General features: G+C 37.0%; 1 protein-coding gene across 2 annotated transcripts in view; it reads left to right on the top strand.

Annotated features, from left to right (window-relative positions):
- The first annotated feature begins 393 nt into the window (after nucleotides 1-393).
- The window catches only part of GSK3B (glycogen synthase kinase 3 beta), a 205,993-nt gene continuing 186,224 nt past the window's right edge, over nucleotides 394-20,162 (top strand). For both annotated transcript variants that reach the window (XM_028110546.2, XM_028110545.2), the window contains exon 1: nucleotides 394-1,542. In XM_028110546.2, the coding sequence (XP_027966347.1) occupies nucleotides 1,455-1,542 (88 nt within the window). In that variant the 5' untranslated portion in view covers nucleotides 394-1,454. The remainder of the gene's footprint in view (nucleotides 1,543-20,162) is intronic.

Raw genomic sequence — 20,162 nt, 5'->3', positions numbered from 1 at the left:
TCTTCAAGCTTTTTCGTGAGGGCGGGCCACTGTGATTGGTCACTGCTGCCATTGTCGAATTTCTCCTCTGGCCAGCCACGGCATGAGAACCCACCTTCTTCTCGTTCGGCTATCTTCGGCATTTTCCGCTTTTTTGGGCGTGGATTTCTAGGGACACTTTCTAATTGGTTTCTCGGGTCGATCGGCTTTTTCCGGGAGGAGTCGCAAACAATCGACGTCCGTGATTGGCTCTTCTCCGGCTTCGGCTCTGTAGCCGAAGCGGGCGGGCGCGGACCTCGGCCGGCGATTCCCAGACGCCTGTTACGCTGGTGGCGGGGCGCTGGGCGGTGTAAGGCTGGGTGGGGGAGGAAGGAGGCGGAGGACGAGTAGGAGGGGGGAGGGGGAGTGGGGAAGAGCTAGGCGGCTGCGCAGACGGCGCTCCTCACACAGAGCAGCCCCCGACCCGGGCGAATGCAGGCTTGTGCTGCCGCCGCCACCACCGCCGCCGCCGCCCGGGCCGAGTGACAAAGGAAGGAAGGAAGGAAGCGAGGAGGAGCCGGCCCCGCAGCCGCTGACAGGGCTCCGGGCTGGGGGCAAAGCGCGGACACTTCCTGAGCGGGCACCGAGCAGAGGCGAGGGGCGGGAGGGCGGCCGCGCTGGTGCCGCGGACGGGGGAGGGGGCCCCAAGGGACGGAAGCGGTTGCCGGGTTCCCATGTCCCCGGCGTATGGGGAGCAGTCGAGGATCCGCTGCCTGGGGTCTGAAGGGAGCTGCCTCCGCCACAGCCGCCGCCATGGCCGCTGGATCCAGCCGCCGCCTGCAGCTGCTCCTGGCGCAATGAGAAGAGGAGCCGCCGCCACCGCCCGCCTCTGACTGACTCGCGACTCTGTCTCCCTCCAGTTCGCCGGGCCCCCGCCGTCAGCCCGCCGGATCCCGCCGCTGCCGGAGCCGCAGCGTTTCCCGTCGCATCTCCGAGCCACCCCCTCCCTCTCCCTCCCTCCTTCCCATCCCCCCTTCTTTTCAAGCGTGAGACTCGTGATCCTTCCGCCGCTTCCCTTCTTCATTGACTCGGAAAAAAAATCCCCGAGGAAAATATAATATTCAAAGTACTTATTTTCAATCAAGTATTTGCCCCCGTTTCACGTGATATATTTTTTTTAAGACTCCCCCCTCCCTTTTTCCCCTCCAAGGAAAGGGAGGGGAAAGAATTGTATTTTTTTTTTCCAGCCCCAAATCATCTACATGTTAAATATCCATACTGATCTGTGTTGAAGGAGAAATACATCGCTCGTTTTTTTTTATAGCTGTACAAAAGGAGTGAAAAGCCAAGAGGACGAAGTCTTTTTTTTTTTTTTTTACATCTTCTTGTGGGAGAACTTAATGCTGCATTTATCATTAACCTAACACCCCAACATAAAACGAAAGGAAGAAAAGGAGGAAGGAAGGAAAAGAGGGTGATTCGGGAAGAGAGTGATCATGTCAGGGCGGCCCAGAACCACCTCCTTTGCGGAGAGCTGCAAGCCAGTGCAGCAGCCTTCAGCTTTTGGCAGCATGAAAGTTAGCAGTGAGTATTGATTTTATTTTACACTCCTTCTCCACCTCACCCTTAAGATAAAAAGCCTTTACTAACTAGGGTCTTAAAATATAAAACCTCCTGCTAATAATAATCAGAGGTGGTGGAAAGGGGCAAAAACCTGTCTCAGTCAAGGATGAGGCAGCTCCCTCCTCCTCCCATACCACCTCCCCCGGTCTCATTAACCTTGAATTGAGAGAATATGCTTTTTGTTTGGATGATTTGATTTGAAACTTGTTTCTTTTCTTACACTTTTTGGGCTATTGGTAGTCAGTTTTATCAAGTGCTTGAGTATTTCCATGTTAAAATAGTGATGAAAGTATTTACTTGCTCATCCTTTCGAATAAAGAGAAGTACAAGACGATGCAAATCGTTATGTACATTTGCAGAGTATGTGTCTTTTGAAATGAGGGTTATTTTATTTAGCTCAGGTCTCAGGGGTTATCATAGTTTTGTATACTTGGTAGAAAGACTAAATGTCACAGCCTCCTAACATTTGTTTCTTGCCTGTGTGATTACAAAGTATTTGTTCTTAATCCAGAGATGAACTTACTCAGTACCTAGCATTCACGTTTGGAGGGGAGCCTTGAGTTCTCCCTTTAGAAAGAGTCGGTGGGAGCTGGTAGAGCCCAGTAGCAGTAGTATCGCTACAGGCATTGTTTTAATTGGACACATGATTTAATGTTATCTCTTAACCTTCCCGTTTTGATATTACCAATTTACCACTATATAATTTATGTATAATCAAAAGGTAACTTGGAAGTAGGTCCAAGTTTTGATTGAGGTTTGTATTGTCATGTTGCCAGATACTAAGTTGAATGTTAATTGTCACTGACTCATCATTAAGTTCAGTTTTGGGGTGCCATCGCATTCAGCACTTGTTAAATGATCTAGAGTTCAAGGGTCCCTTCTTAGGACTATTTAAAATACTCTTGCATTGGTTTCCTGCCACATTTAGATAAAACTGTGGGTTTAGTTATAACAATATGGATTTAGACCTTTCTGTCATAGGTTTTGCAGAAGGCTGTAGTCCTGAATATAATAGGGATATTTGAGCTTGTGTTTAGGGTTGTTGCTAGACTGTACTTTTGTACGAGATTTGTGCTAAATAGCCTGTGTTTTTGAGGTGTTTGGTATACTAAGTATCTACTCTTCCAAAGTATCTGTATTTGTAGATAGGTTTATGTGGTATTTAGTGACAGCTTATTTGAACCGTACTTCAGAATTTGACAAAACTATCTACATTGTTTCCTTATTCCTGGAGAAAGGGGCACAGTGAGGGCAAAGAAAAACTATTTTGTTGCCTAGGAGAAGGAGAGAACTGAAGAACTGAGATTTAAAAAAAATATATACATGCTGTTATGTGAAATTGATTATATCCTTAAGCAACCTAAAATTATCATTTTTAATTGAGCTCAGAATTTGAATTCATGTTCGCTTTTGGACTTGCCTGAAACAGGGTAGTCTAAGGTAGTAGCTGAATGGCAGATCAGTTTTAAAAGTTCTTTATTATTTATTTTTGTGACTAGTACAGAATGCTGGGTATGTGAAGAGGGGAGCTGATGATGCATTTTTCAGAGAAGAGTCAAGCTTTCTAAGCACTTCATGGGGTCATTTGAAAGGAATATTTTTAAAATTCTGGGGTAATTTTCAGCTATGATGAGGCAAATCTTATAATAGCTACTTAAGAGCCTCTTGTGGTACTGGAGTGTTTATGTTTTTCATCTTGGTAATATAGTTTAAAAAGCACTTGGAATCAATTTTAGGTAATTATTTTATTAGATCAATTTCAGAGAGCAAAATAGAATAGCTTATAATGTTAAGTTTTTGGACTTTTCATTTTGTTTCCGATATTTTCTTTGAAAATGACTCCTTAATTCTTGGTAATGTGGTTGTTGACTGAGGATGGAGTAACTCTTGTAAAGTGCATAGGTTAAAGTTTAATTTTCTATTCTCATACAGATCAACGTAACATTTAAAAAATTGGGAGTTCAATGCAAATTTTGTGTTTTTGACAACTTTGACTTTAAGGACATTTTACAAGAAAAAGGGTATCATTAAACATTTGTTATAGTGCTACTGTTCTAAGGGACCCCTGTTCAAAAGAGAAATATATAAAGAAATTAAAGTCCTTGGCCTCAAAAGCTTATCATTTAGTCGTAGAGGCTGGTTATGGGACAAACTATGAAAACAGTATCATGATTAATGCAAGATTATAAATACAAATAGAAAGCTTTGTTCAGAGGGATGAAGAATACAGGGGTGAGGCCTCTGGGTTGGAGAGGAAGGACTTCCTGCAGAGAGATGTGTTTTAAGACAGGTGTTAAAGGAGGCAGTCGCTTGAATTGAGAAGCATAAGGGTTTCTAGGTGGAAGGAATGGACAGAAGCACAGAGATGGTGATTTTTGTGTGGCAGTTAGATGATTTTTGTACTTACTAATAAGCAAGTTGGTAAAGCTGAGTTAAAGGGGCCTAAGTAGGATAATAAGAGATAGAGTTTGGGAAGTGTGTTAACCATAGCTGATGGAGGGCAGAGGGGGCCTGTAAAGAGTTTGGTTGTCATTCAAGAGAGATTGGGATTTACTGTAGGTTGGTGAACAAAATATTTGAAGGTAATTTGGGCAGCTGAGTTAATGGATTACAGTAGACATTAGAGTCCTTTCAGGGAGATAGTAGGGTATGTTGTAAACAAGAAGTATTAAATAAAATGTGAAAATGTTATGAAAATAGCACATTTGAGAGATAGTGTGAATAACAAACTGGCAGGATTTTGGATTGGATCGAAGGGGAATATTTGGGAAGGAGTCAGGAGTTAAAAATAAATTCTGATGTTGTTGGTCTGGAAGACTTGACCGCTGAGTTTCATTGTCGATTGTAATGGGAAAGTTGAGAAAGTGCTGAGATGAGAAGGTAGATGAGTTCACTTTTAAAAATTTAATGTACAGTAGGTTCCCTTGAAGTTCAGCAGACAGCATTTGGTTACTGGCAATGATATTTAACTTTACAGTCTATTAACTGCACAGTTTCTAATTTTTCTTCACCTAAAATGTTGGATTTATTTTTGGGAGCAGTAAACTAATAGTTTTTATTTAAATGCTTTCCTTTAAAGTTTTAAAAAAGAAATTTTTTATGTAGATTCAAAAGCCTCACCCTTGACCCTAGTTATAGCAGTTCCATGGTAATTTATCGAAAAACAGTGGAAATATTTTTTGGATTAAACTGTGACGTAGAAACTTTAGATATTTTATTTTGTTTTTTAATAAAGATTTTATTTATTTGACAGGGAGAGAGAGCACAAGCAGGGGGAGCTGCAGGGCTGAGGGAGAGGGAGAAGCAGGCTTCTTGGGGAACAGGGTGCCTGACATGGGGCTCTATCCCAGGACCCTGGGATCATGACCTGAGTCAAAGGCAGACACTTAACCGACTGAGCCACCCAGGCCACCCCAAAACTAGATATTTTAAATAACCTTTAATTTAATCTTTGGTACGTTTAAAACCTGTTTTTCATGAATAATGATTATTCTTAGGTAAACTTAATAATAATAATAGTAATAATAGCAGTCTTTATTTGGTTTGTGAAGGCTCCAGCAGAAATTAAAAGTTGATTTTATAACAGATATTTTTTGCCTTTTTGGTTGAGTTAAGCATTCATCCTAAATTGGTTTTGTTTGTTTATTTTAAAGATATTTAGAGAGAGGGAGAGCACGAGCAGGAGGGGCAGAGGGACAGGGAGAGAGAAACTCAAGCAGACTCCGTGTTGAGGGCAGAGCCCGAAATGGGGCTCAATCTCAAGACCCTGAGATCAGGACCTGAGCCCAAACCAAGAGTCAGGCGCTTAACAGATGCCTGTATATTTGTATATTTCAGGTATTTCTTTTTACTTACTATGGTGAAACCAGTGTTTCTCTTTGGTTCACATTCAGATGCAAGTGTTGTTAAGTAAATGCTAGCAGCTATACAGTTCCTCCTGTAGAATTGCATAATATTTTACTAAAAAAGAGAAGGTAAAGGAGTTTCTATGGTGATTTTGGTTAAAGTATTAGTAATAAATCCTTTTGGTATACTGTTGACAAAAATTTAGCTAATTGGCTAGGTTTCATTTTTAAATATAAGATTTAGAAAGAGGAAAGTAAATCAGTATCCTTTATTTCCTCATATAAAACTTTTTACATCAATTTTTTTTTAGTGAAGAGAGAATAATTAATAGTAGTTGCAATTATTGTGCAGTATTTAGTTATATTGTATTAAAACCAAAAACTACATGGCAACTTAGAGTTATTCTGTTCCCAAGGGAGTTTCATTTCCTTGTGACTTCTAAAAATTAGGTAATTAGAGTTTAGCCAATTTCTAGATCATCTATGTTTATGTGGATGAGAGCTCGTGTATGAGGCTGAAAGCCTTACTTTCATTAAGTTTTCATTCCTTTCCCGACCAGACCTTTCCAGAGTTGTTAAAACACTAATAGTTTCATATAAGAATTGCATGCTTTCTTGTTGCATGCATCTGTAGAATGCTAATTGTGAAATGATTATAAGGCACAAGTACTAGGACAAACTTTAAGGGAACCCAGAGATTCACAAATCAATTTATGGCTGATTGGGAATGTCGTTGAGAAAATGAGGTGACATTCATTTCACTGGCCTAGAGACTGGGGGAGCTCTGTTTTTGTGTGCTCTATAGAGAATGCTGTGAAACAGGCACATGCTGACCTGATGCCACAGTTTCATATTTTTTATTAAGACTCGTTTGATTGTGGGATAGGGATGGGGATGGGCAGACTGTAAGTCTGTGGTGTCTCTTGTGATGCTCCACCCTGCAATGGAGAATGGAGGGACAGCACGTGGGTGTGACTGGAGTATATGCTGGTACTAACAGGACCAACCTGATTTCCCAGATACTGTTCTAAAAACATAATCACCATAAGTAAATGAATTTGTTGGAACATTTAGCATCATTTTCTAGCATATTTTTAGGTTAGGGATGTGGTGGAAAGGGAATCTTAACAATGATTTCAAGAGTAGAGGTATTTTTATGGCTTACTGGTTTCAGAGTAGAGTCTTTGCTTCTATCTTGGATTGTACACATCCTCCTTGGTTATGTGAATTGTATTTGAAATTGGTTGAATGTGATGTAGAAATGTATATTCATATAAAGACCTGTGTGAATAGTACAAGGAAAAACTGACAGTAGAGTTAAAGGAGAACAATTTAATTGTTTTTCCAAAAATTTCTTCCATTAAATTAATTTTAAAAAGGGACATTTATTCTATTCTGTTTATTACTGAGTTTCTGTTTTTAAAAATGAGTTAATACCCAGCACATAATGGACATCCAGAAAATTATTTCAGTATATACTGTATCTGTAATGCACTTGGTCTGGTATAAAATATAAAGATAAAACTTTGTAGATTTGGGTTCTTAGTTTACAATCCCCCTGCCCACTTTTGCTTATGTTTTATGGAGAAAGGTCTACTTTTAAAGGGTATGCAAGTTAAAATTTTGTAAATAGTTGAATGTTATATTTTTGTATTGAATAGTTTTCTTAAAAGCATTCTGGTTTGATCAGATTGAGGCAATGATGTATTTTTTTGTTTTTCAATTCTGCCAAATCAGCTTTTCCTTTTGTCTCCAGGGTGCCATGGCCAACAATGGCATAAAATATGAATCCCTTAATATGTTCTCTTTTCAACATATTCTGGAGTCATTAATTTCTTGATTGTCCTTTGAAATCAATTTAATAAAAAGTAAACATTTCTGATGGAAGAGGAACTGTTTTTTTAGAAACTTATATTTTAGATGGTGGTGAAATTTAAATGAACTTACAGGCCTAGGATTGAACAGACATGCCTTAAAGTCAGAGAGGTGGTAGGCATGCAAAAAATATTAGTAACACTGGTACAAAGCCCTAACGTTAGAACTCTTTTTCATTATCCTTAATTATATCATGTGAAATCCTAGGCTTTTGAAGCTAAAAATAAATAGGTTACTTTAATAGAAAGTGGCCACAAATAATAATGTGATTGACATGTGATATGTCTATGGAATGTTTACTGTGTTCTAAATGAGCATTCTGCCAAATTCTTTATATGCAATATTTCAGTGTAATCATTACAGCAACTCCACAAACTTAGCTAATACTGTTATCCGTACTTCATAGATTAGGTAAATGAAATTTAGAGAGGTGTAACAATTTATCCAAGATTACTTGGACAGAAAGTTGCTTTGCTAGAATTTAAACCCAGACATTCTGATTCCAGAGCTCTTGCTTTAAGTTGTATATGTTATAGAGAATTGTAATGCTGTTACTTGTTACTTGGATTCCAGAGATAAACTAAAGTGCTTTTTGCTTTTAGGATAGTCTTTCATCGATAATCAGTGTATGTGTAAGACTTTCATTAATTTTATTAATACTGCTTTTGAAATTAGTTTCAGGCATGCCTGTTAGCAAATAGAGTAATTATTCACAGTTATATTGAAAAAATGGTCAATTCTCTTAAGATTTCAGGAAAACTTCTTAAGACAAACATGAAAATGGAAATATTAGGGATTATGCCAGTCAAAAAAGTAATGTATGGAATTTTTTTAATGTTCAGAGAACTGTTTTTTTTTATTGAAAAGTACTGATGTTCATACGTAAATCTGGTGTATTTATATTTCCAGGTAATATTAAAATGTGATTCTTCAAATAAGCTATTAAGGATTTTAACTTCTGTCTCTTCCTATAGGTTGTGAAGTGTTCTAAGTGTTCTCTTCCTCCTTTTAGTATTTGACAGCAAACTTCATGAGTGTATGTATGTGTAGTTTTGTGATTTTATATATATACAGCCAGTCAAGTGTCTATTGGACATTTGTTGTAACTGTGAGGCTTCAGGGGTTGTTGTTGTTGTTGTTGTTGTTTTTTAAAGAATAACAGCTATGCATCAGCATGGAATTGGGTTATTTGGAACATCACCTTTTTTGGAATTGGTTGGTATTTGACAATCAGGAAGTAAACCAAAAAGGCTCCTGAACATCTGAAATCCCCAGACAAATGGTGCAAACACTTTGTTCATATGTTTGTTTTTAGGCTGTTATTTACAATGTTTTATTACTGTTTAACACATAGTTGTAATTCATTCAGTTGTCTGGTTTTATAAAACTGCAAATTAGAAGGGAATGAATGGATACTGATATTAAGCATTACACTTCCTTAAAAGAATAGAAGGAGAAGCAAGCATATTGGGATTACTTAGTGTAGGCTTACAAGCTTCAGGGGAAATCACTCTGATAATTGTTCAAAATGGTGACCTAAAGAAGTTTAAATTTTATCTCTTTTAAAAGGGCAGGAGGATACCTGGGGTTCTGTAATAACTTCTCACTACATCAAACATTCTCTAATTTGTTGGTCACTGAAGTGAGTGCATTTCAGTGATATGGATAAAGGTACAAAAGTTTTTAATATTGCTAGCCCAAATAAACTTATTATTCAGCAGTAGCATTTTATCGCTTTAAGGTTTGTTGTTGTTTTTTTTTTCTTTTGTCGTATTATGGAGTTGCTGTTTGGATTTTAACCTCATATCTTCCATCTGTGGAATACTTAGAAGGTACTGCATGGGGTTATTTAAGGTTTTTTATGAATTATAATTAGCTTTTAGTAACTTTACCAACCATACTTAAGACCTGTTAATGAGAATTTGAAAAGGTGGATATCTTAATTTTTGATCTGAAGAAAAAGGACAATCATGGCAATCCAATCATCTTTTGGAAGTCTAAGAAATTCTTAGGGGCTTCATTGGCTAATATAACTGAAAAATGTTGGGTGTTTTAGATTGCTTTCCAAGGAAGGGTAACCTATCTTAAAAATGTGACTCCTTTTCCCCTAATTCCATAAAGTCAGTTAATTCTTTTTTTTTAAGCTGCTTTTATTTTTTTAATTTTTAAATTTTTTTTTTTTTTTTTTTTTAGAGAGCGCATGTGCACGCAAGTAGGGGAAAGGGCAGAGGGGGAGAGAGAATCTCAAGCAGGCTTCACACGGAGTCCCACATAGGGCTCCATCTCAGGACCCTGAGATCATGACTTGAGCTGAAATCAAGAGTCAGACGCTCAGCCAGCTGAGCTACCCAGGCACCCAGTTAATTCCTTTTAATTGATTAACCACTTTCTTTTTAAAATTTTTTTTTTTAAGATTTTATTTATGTATTTGACAGAGAGACACAGCGAGAGAGGGAACACAAGCAGGAGGAGTGGGAGAGGGAGAAGCAGGCTTCCTAACGAGTAGGGATCCCGATGTGGGGCTCGATCCCAGGACCCTGGATCTTGACCTGAGCCAAAGGCAGACGCTTAACGACTGAGCCAGCCAGGCGCCCCGATTAACCACTTTCTTCATGACATGTGTTGAAGTTACTGACCTGAGTCAAATTGCTACTCCTAGATTTTTAAGTCTGTAGAAGCAGCATGTGAAGAATTTGTGGTGCTGGCATAAATACCTAGCATCAGATTGCCAGTATTGCAGGTGTATTTGCTGCAATTCCCCATTGGAATTGCAGTTTTCACACTCTATTAAACTCTGAAGGGAAGGGGGAAGCTTTGAGTTGGTAGGGTTTCAGTAATAGTACATAATTGTATGTGTATAGGTGTATCATATTTTATAATTGTAGCAATAACCACAATATTACTAATTGGATGCTGTATGATAGACAATTACATGCTAGTCTTATTTACATATTTTGCTTTAAAAAATGGAATTTATTCACGTGATTCAAAATTTGCAAGGTTTTTAGTGATGTCTTTGTCTTGCTTCTGCTTTTTAACTACCAGTTCCCTTTCCTGGGGATAGCATCCCAGTGTCTTAAGAATCCTTCTGTAGATACTCTGATTCTTTACATGTTATTTCTATTATGGAGTTATATTTTGTGTATACATACCTAAATGAACACGGCTTTAGCATAAGAGTGTTAGAATTAAAACAATTTAAATCAATAATTCTAGAAAATTGCTAATGTTTTCCATTATAGTAGGTTACTAAACCCTTATTTTACTGAATGTGAGTTAGATGGGAAGTAAGTGCAAAGATGAGAGGGTGCTTCTCTTGGCAATAAGAGGTAAAATGTTAATAGTCACAACCAGTGAACACTTGGTACATTTAAAATATTTCCTACTCTGTGTATTTGAGAAGTGATCCATAGCGTCAAGTAGGTATTATCGTTTTTGCTGGAAGTAGTTGTTTATTTGTCATGGTAAAGAAAAACACAAAGGGAAATTCATTTTTTCCTTTAACTTTCCATTTTTCTAACATCTTAGATGAGAAAAACCTGTTCTCTTGAGAGATCAGAGGCGCAGAGTGCGTCAGTTTCAATGAAGCCTGTGCCTTTTACCTCTTTAAGAGCGCACGGTTTCATTCTGCTTCTAAACCAAGCACTCCCTAGTCTTTTTTTTTTTTTTAATTTTTATAAAATAGTACATTCATACGACTTAAATCAAATTGTGCAGAAAGTCTTATGGAAACCACTCTTCTCTTTCTCCTATTTCTCATAAGCAAACTTACCTGTGACAGCTGTTTTTCTCTATTAGTTTTTATCATATTTTTAATTAGTATACTTTTACCTATTTGTTAAAATTACTTTTTGATATTGTTTATTGTTTTCTCATTATGATAGATGTTATTTATTCTCATCTTTATCCCCCTTTTGCTTGCATGCTATTATACAACTATTTTTAGCTAAATAATTTTTTAAATTATTATTCAAATGATTAATACTCAGTATCTAGACACTAAGCAGTATTCTTAGCAGAAGCAGGTAATGTGCTTTTAAAAACAGCTTTATTGAGATATCGTTCACATACCATAAAATTTATTCATTTTAAGTGTACCGTGGTTTTAGTATGTTTACAGAGTTGAGCAGCTATCAACTAATACTAGCATATCTTTGTATGTGCTATTACCCTGTATCCAATGGTAGTCATTCCCCACATTCTCCTTCCTCCCAGCTCTAGGTAACTACTGAACTACTTCTGTTTCTATGGATTTGCGTATTCTCAACATTTCATATGAAATCGAATCATAAAATATGTGGCTTTTGTGACATACTTCTTTTATTTCATATAATGTCTTCTATGTCCGTCTATGTTGTAGCATTTATCAGTACTTCATTCCTTTTTATTTTTTAATAATATTCCATATATGGAATTGTATTCATTTGTTTATCCATTCTTCAGTTGATGGGCATTTGGATTGTTAGCTACTTTTTGGCTAGTATTAATAATACTGCTGTGAACATTTGTGAATAAGTTTTTGTGTGGATATAGATTTTCCTGTCTTTTATATACCTTTATAAAAGTATATACCTAGGAGTGGAATTGCTAGGTTGTATGGTAACTGTTAAATATTTTAAGGAACTATCAAACTGTTCCCAAAGTGGCAGTCACATTTCCTTTGCTTTTAATTTTTTTTTACAATTTATTGTTTTCATTTTTTCTTATATTGTTTGCAGTTATCATAATCTTGATTTTTTTTTTACCCCTCAAATTTTATCAAGGATTCTCTAGATTCTACTCCACCCTCTGTCCTTTCCTGGAGTCCTCATCTTATTGCTGAGCTCTGGCTTGGTAGTTCTCCAGACCGCACTGTGTAACTGCTACCCTGACTTCATTGCTATTCAGGGTCCACTCCGATTTCCCTGGATCCCATGTCTTTGTATCACTGAGTACTTACCGTAATCTCATGATATCAGCCAACAGTGCCCCCAAAATTAACTGCTTGGTAAATGTATCTAGAAAAGTTGTTTGTTGGTTGTTTTTTTACACATTTGCTCAAAAAGAGTAGTTAAGCTGACATACTTTTTTGGCATGTGTCTCATCTTTTTAGTGTCTAGACACTGAGACATAGATGTTTGGGAGGTTACTTTATATCATTATGATCAAGTGATTACCATGCCAACATGAAGCGACAGGCTAAAACAAGTACAGAAATCTGAAAAAAATTAATATTAAACAATTGTTTAAACCAGAGTTATTCAGTAGAAATATAATGTAAGCCACAGATGTGAGTCACATTTGTAATATAAAATTTTCTAGGAGCCACATAAAAAAGAGTAAATAAGTACAGGTGAACTTTATTTTCTTTCTTTCTTTATTTTTAATATTTTATTTATTTATTTGGCACAGAGAGAGAGAGAGAGAGAGAGTGTGCACAAGCAGGGGGAGGGGCAGAGGGAGAGGGAGAAGCAGGCTCCCTGCCAAGCAGGGAGCCAGATGCAGAGCTTAATCCCAGGAGCCGGGGGTCATGACCTGAGCCAAAGGCAGACACTTAACCTACTGAGCCACCCAGGTACCCCAGGTGAACTTAATTTTAATAATATTTTTATTTAACCTAGTGTATCCACAATATTATTTCACCATGTAATCAATACAAAATTTACTAATGAGATATATTACATTCTTTTTTTGGTACTGAATTTTCACAACCTAGTGGGTATTTTACATTTATAGCATATCCTGATTTGGAGTAGCCACATAGTAAGAGCTCAGTAGCCACATGTTGCTATTGATTATACTATTGGACAGTGTAGGTTTAGAATTTTGTGTAGGAATTGTGTTATGGTGTAATACTGTTGTCAATCTGTTTAATCATAGTGTGTTTTCAAGGAACAGATAAGATGTATGTAGTTCAAAAATACTTCATTGATCTGTCTTATTGCTTTGTTTTCTTTTAGTCATGTCTTCAGTTAATTTTGAAATTTTATACCACATTAAAGGAGGTTGAGAGATTTATGTTCTTCAGAAAGGTGCTTGCTATAGGAGGTAATGATTTTTCCCCATATTTTAGCACAACTGTTAAAATGTATATTGAATTCTTATTAGTATGTTTGTTAAATGTTGTCATTGCCATGATTGCCCTGACCCCGATGGAATCTTATTAGTCTAAATATTCTTTGTCATACATTATCTCCCCTTGCTGTTTCAAAGACCTACCCAGCTTTCAGAGTCTCAAATGCCACTTCAGCCACTTAACTCTTCCCATCCATGCCTTACCCTAAGGCATGAAATTCACTTGCATGTAACTCCTGTAGCACTCTATTATCACCCTTCTTATATTCTGCCTTGCGTTCTGGTTAACTTGTTTTGTCTCTTCCTAGGGGATTTTAGGCAAAAGGAGTATTTTACTTATCTTTGTATTTCCTGCAATGTGGAGCATAGTGCCTTTTAAATTGGGTCACTTAATACATGTTTGAGTAGAAGGCAATTTGTTATGGTAGTTATGTGTATACTATGCATGGTAGTTACATGGTATAGAGTTTCCAGATCACCAAACTATCACTGTTATTTCTAGGAACATTTAAGTTTTGATATAAGAAATTGATTTGTAAAGTTAAATATGAATTTTTGAAAAAAGATTTTGAGAGAGAGAGTGCGAGCACGCACATGCACAAGCAGGGGGAGGGACAGAGGGAGAAGCGGACTCTCTGCTGAGCAGGGAGCTGGACGCTAGCCTGATCCCAGGACCCTGGGATCATGACCTGAGCTGAAGGCAGACGCTTACCCACCTGAGCTACCCAGATGCCCCTAAATATGAATTTTTATTTAAAAATGAAGGAGCAATACCTGGGAAAGGATAAAGACACAGAATTATAGACACTTTATACTATGTGCTTGTCACTGAATGACTCAACTCTTTGGATGGGTAGCTGAATGAATGAAAGAACTTGGGTGCTAGGTTGCACTGGTTGGTGAGCACAGTACCTTTGAAACATTGAGCTTATCCAGCCACTACAATACCCCCAACCCTTCCAGGATTTTATTTGGAGTGGGTGAGGATAGAAGAGAAGATTTAGATCAAAGAAGTCTGCCAAATCAATTTTTCAGTTTTCACCAAGTAGCTTATTCTACAGGAGATAAAGTAAAGAGACAATATTTAAATATTAACAGGCCCTTTCATCATGGATTAACTTAGATGTATAATTGTATTGTGGGGATTTATGAAAACTTTATAGAACCTCTTTTTGTGTCTCTAAGATAATATTTGTTTGATATAGTAGTGCATATTAGTATATCAATTCAGGAGAGAGAAATACTCATAAACAATATGGGCTCTCTTGCTAAGTAATCCAACCTCCTAACTAGCTGTAAAATTTGGCTGTCTGTATTTGGTTTTGAGAAGTCATGTTGTCAGTAATAATTTGGATTCTACTGATCAACATGGTATCTGCCTCTGTGACTAATTGTGTACATCGTGAGATGTTTGACTGGCCTAAGGCATGATTTTTAGATATGGAAGAGATTTGTTTTCTCTGTTTAAGTAACAGTTGTTTGGTACACCCTCCTTGAAATCCAAGAGGAGTTACTAAAGAACAAAGCATAGTTCTGTTTAAATTCGGTTGAACATCAGGGAAAACCTTTGTTGAGAGACTTTTGAGACTTTAATGTATATGTATTTACCTCTTGTGAGTTTCTAGAAAAATTAGAGTGACTGTGTACGTTCAAAGGATAGAAGGAATGTTCTAGTATTATATTTCTGCCATAGTGGAGGATGAATACCTGGTAAAAAAATAAAGGGTATGTGTCATGATTTCTAAAATTGGAGCAGATGGACCAATTCCTGGGGTCCTTAGAAAAGGAAGATCCCAGGAACCAGAGGATTCTCTGACTCTACTGCCTTGCATATAGCATCAATGTAAATTGCACAGCATGTCAGCTACCAGCATTAATTTAGGTGTAAAATATTGTTTTAAAATGCAGTGTTCCAATTAAAAAAATCTTTTTATTTTTCACATATACCTGAGAAAGCCTGTGTACTTTCTAAAGTTTAGGGAAGAGATGAGCAGAGCTGCTGTGGACCATGAGAGTGAGGGTTGGGAATGAAGTTAATGAGAAAAATGTTTATGCTTATGATGGGTATTGAGTTTCTGTGGATGCTATATTGATGGTAGCCCGGCTTTTTAGAATTAGAGTAATTCAGATTCAGTTACCATTTGAGTATTTACTGTGTGCCAAGCACTATCCTTTCATTTAACTTTCATAATGCTTTGAGACAATATTATCTTCATTTAATGGATGAAGAAGTTAAGTTAAAAATATTTTAATTGATTTATTCAGGATCTTATAGGTAGTAAAGAACAGGTCCAGCATGTTGAACTCAGGACACCAGACTTCACATAAAAGAAAAAAAACTTTTGAGTACTTACTATGTCATTGTATTGTACTAAGCGATTTATTTGTATCTCATTCAGTCTTTAGAGGCTGAGAGGGCCCTATATAGCCAGCAAATTCTGTCACCATACTTTGAATTTGTTCTCTTAATTCCTGCACTGTGTGGCCTTTATAATTTGGAAATAGAATAGGAAAATTGTGTGAAATTGATTGAATTAAGTTTCTGTGGGTAAAGCTTAGGAACTTTCACTTTTTATAATGTTTCTTACCAAGAAGAACACAACTGTCAGTCATGTACAAGTAAAGTTAAAATATTAAAATACTTTTTTGTTATAAAACTTTAAGAGCAAATGCTTTGCTTTCAAAATTAATACAGGCTATCTGTAAAACAGTGGCTATAAGAAATGGGTAAGAAATATAGTTGAAATCCATATTGCAAAGTGAGTGTTGGGCCAGATCCCATTATCTTTGAGGAAATTGAGGCTTATAGTAGTGGTTAACGAACTTTCACCAAATTTTAGAACCAGCAGATGGCAGAGCCTGTATTCCAGTTTAGGTAATTTAGTCTAGAGCTCTTATTCTTAACTGCTTTACTGGCCTGAGAGAATGTGGATTGTGCAGAAATGGAGCCTTCCTACCCCTGGTAACTTGAAGACACTAATCTTAAGTGCAGATAACGACTCAAGGCAAAAGTGTTAGACTTCACCCGCTTCCATCCTTACTATTTCCTGTGTTCATGTATCTCAGTTTTGTCTTGTTGCTTAATATTATTCTTGAAAATAAAGATTCTCTTTATCAAGTTGGTGCTTAATAAATGTTGAATATTGAAAAATAAATTTAAAACAGTCAGTCTTAAGTATAAAGACCAAATTTTAACATATCCATTGATAATCATGTTTTTCTTTTTAAGAATTTCTTTAGTTTTTGAGAGTAGTTAAATATTAATTTAAAAGGTTGATTTAAGATTCCCATGACTTGGAGAAAATTTTCTGTGCTTCTGAGCAACTTTTCTTAGTTGATGAGTGTTTTAAGTGTCAGATTATAATGAAATCCTGTAATGATACAAAATTCAGATAAAGTATAATTGGCTCCCACCCTCTGCCTTGCCTTATTGCCTGCCAGTGAGGCCAGGTACACATTTTGTTCGTAATAATTGGCTTATTTCATATGATTCTGGTAAATGAAAACTGATATATGGATTTTTCCTTCCCTGTCACCTCTATTCTGTAACTGGAAGACTATTGGAAAAATACTGTTTTCTGTTAACTTTGCAGTACTAAGTCCTGTTTTTCATCAGTTATACTTTTTGGACCACACTTATTAGAGGATATCTGGCTTTTAATGTACAGTGTCTAATACATAAAGTATTCATATCTCCAGAAGGCACTTCTTTGCCAGCTCAACTGTACAGAAAAAAGGCAGGAACTACATAGTGGATAAAAATGAACACTAAAGAGCCAAAAGAGCTGTTGTAAAATCTGAAGCAAAGTGTTTTGTTTTGTTGTTTTTTTCTTTATCCTGTATGGAATTCCTCTGATGTTTCCTACACTAGTTACTCTGATCGGTGTTATGCTATAATAAATATTCTGTAGCCAAAGAAGTTTAGAAAATGTAGCTTGTAGGATCCCTGTATTCCTTGGATCACACTTTGGAAGTCCTGCCTTTGGTATTTGGACCTTGCTTTTTTTTTTTTTTTTTAATTAAAAAAAATTTTTTTTTAAAGATTTTTATTTATTGAGAGAGAGAATATGGTAGAGAGAGAGCATGAGAGGGAAGAAGGTCAGAGGGAGAAGCAGACTCCCCGCCGAGCAGGGAGCCCAACGTGGGATTCGATCCCGGGACTCCAGGATCATGACCTGAGCCAAAGGCAGTTGCCCAACCAACTGAGCCACCCAGGCACCTCGGACCTTGCTTTTTATTTTAGAAGAGAAGGGAAGGGAGCCCTTGCTTTTTATTTTAGAAGAGAAGGGAAGGGCACCAGCATTTAAAGAGCATTATTTCACAGGGCCTAGGTAATCTCTCCATTTTACAGACAAGGAACCCAAGGCACTTCTGGAGGGTAGAGGACACAAAACTACTTACAGGGCAGAACTGGGAATGTCCACTGTTATGGCCCAATCCCTAATCTCTCTGATCCCTAAATCTTTGCTCTTTTGACCTTACTATGCTACTATGAGATTGTAATGAACTTCTGGGTTTTACTTAGGAACAGCAGTTTAGCAGCAGTACTAGGAAAGAGTATAAATTGCTCTATTTAGGAAAAAGGAAAGGAGAATAAATTGACTAGTTGATGCATGTCCTGCATCCTTTGTTTTGCATAGATGAACTCCATGTTTGGGAGGGGAAGGTTTTAGAGAAAAGTCTGTAAATTAAAGCGCCATTTGAGTGAGATTTGATACTGTCTTTAGGTATATCTATATTTGACATCATAAGGTCAGAGCCCTCTCTTTGATCAGGTATAGTGAGCTTAGACAAGTTATTAACTTCAGTTACCTTTCTGGGTGATCGTAAAGCTTAGAGGAGGTAATTATGCATGTAAGGTGCTTGGCACAGTGTCTGGTACCTAGTAATCTTAGCTGCTATTATTACTAGTAATAAATATAATAAAGGCTTAGATGTAGGTTGCTATCTCTCTGTATCTGTTGTCTGTTTATATTTTTTAAACAGGCATGTGTAGGGTGGTCATAAGGAAAGCCTCCAAATTTTTTTTTTTTTTATTTGAGGAAAAATCGCCTTTAAGTTAATGGAAATTTCATCTTGAATGTAGTTAAAGGGCATTAAGAAAGTTACAGTTCCCATTGGGGATCTGGCATTTTTTCAGTGAATACTAGTTGTAATAAGTAGATATTGGCCTAGTGCCCATAAAGTTTTCTTTTTAATTTGAGATGTGTATTTTAAGTCAATCTGGTGTCTCTGTTGTCAGTCCTTTTAGACTGCATATTTTTCTTCTGAAAACTATTTTTGTCTACTCTGTATTTCAGTGGCAGTTTGGTTTGCATTGACCATTAGATTATTAAATGTTTAACTATGATGGGCACACCAGAATACTATGGAATATGAAGATCTTTCTTCCCCCAAAATCAGGTGTCTTTAGTCTTCTTTGGTAGAATTAAATGTCCCAAGTGTTCCCTGAAAATTTGGGTAACTATTTAGAACCATTCAAAACCACTAAGGCTCTTATTAACTGTGAATTGAGTCAAGCAGAATATACTGTGTTCTTTTCCTTTAGTTTTGATTCCTTCTTTATTTTGAGGAAGCTGGTAAAGAAACTCCACCGCCCCCACGGAAAAGTTTCTTCTCCCTTCCTCACTTTTTATTTACTGTTTTGAAACAGCCAAGATCTTTGGGGGCTCTAAGAATATCAGACAGTTTTCACAGCTTGAGGCAGAGTGATTTTCATGGGAAACCTTTTCTTAAAAAGTAAAATACTCTTTTGTCCTTGCCAGGCATTCTTAAAGGGGCAGCCAGCAGCACCTCACAGCTTTTTCACTAACTAGAATGAGGAAAGGGGAGAATGAGTTGCAGGTTCCTTCTTTCTCCTTTTCCTTTTCTCTTTTCCCTTTCCACTTAGCTCTTTATGGGTACTGAACCTGGCTTCTAGTAGAATGGAGGTAATTTTCATTAAATTTTTTATTTTTAGGGAACCTGGTGTTCCCAAACAGGTGTTAAATATTTTTTTCCATTTTGAGGTTTTTCTTCATAAATAACTCATGAATTAAGAAGCTTTGAATTATATAAAAGTAGATAGCACTATGTAATGAACCACCATATATCCATTTCCAATTTCTGTATTATCTATATGTGGTCAGTCTTTTTTTTTTTTTTAAAGATTTTATTTATTTATTTGACAGAGAGAGAGAGAGACACCAAGAGAAGGAACACAAGCAAGGGGAGTGTGAGAGGGGAAGCAGGCTTCCCGCTGAGCAGGGAGCCCGATGCGGGGCTCAGTCCCAGGACCCTGGGATCATGACCTGAGCTGAAGGCAGATGCTTAACTACTGAGCCACCCAGGTGCCCCTGTATGTGGTCAGTCTTAATTCATCCATACCCTCACCGCTACCCAACATATTTATAAAGCAAATTTCAAACATCATATAATTTTATTTTTTGGAAAAATCTCTCCAAGGATGCTTAAAATAAACAAACATAACTACAGCACCATGATTCTACCTTTCAGATATCTAAAAAATTCCTTAGGATAATCAGATTTCTAGTCATTGTTCACATTTCCTGATTGTATCTTTTTTTCCCTTAAGATAAAATTTGTTTATTTGAATTAGGACCCAAAACAAGGGCCATAGATTGCATTTGGTTGCTCTTTTTTAATTTCTTTACAATTGATAATTTTTTTTCACTATTTTCCTTGCCATTTATTTATTGAAATCAGATCATTTGTACTTTGGAATTTCCCACATTCTAGATTTTGCCGATTGTATTCCTGTGGTCATTTAACACATTTATACATTACCACATTTTGCTGATTGTATCC

This window comes from Eumetopias jubatus, unplaced genomic scaffold, assembly GCF_037043125.1.
Source record: "Eumetopias jubatus isolate StellerSeaLion01/CBP00866 unplaced genomic scaffold, mEumJub1_p1.0 scaffold_1, whole genome shotgun sequence".
NCBI lineage: Eukaryota > Metazoa > Chordata > Mammalia > Carnivora > Otariidae > Eumetopias > Eumetopias jubatus.
This window is presented reverse-complemented; position numbering and strand designations above follow the sequence as displayed.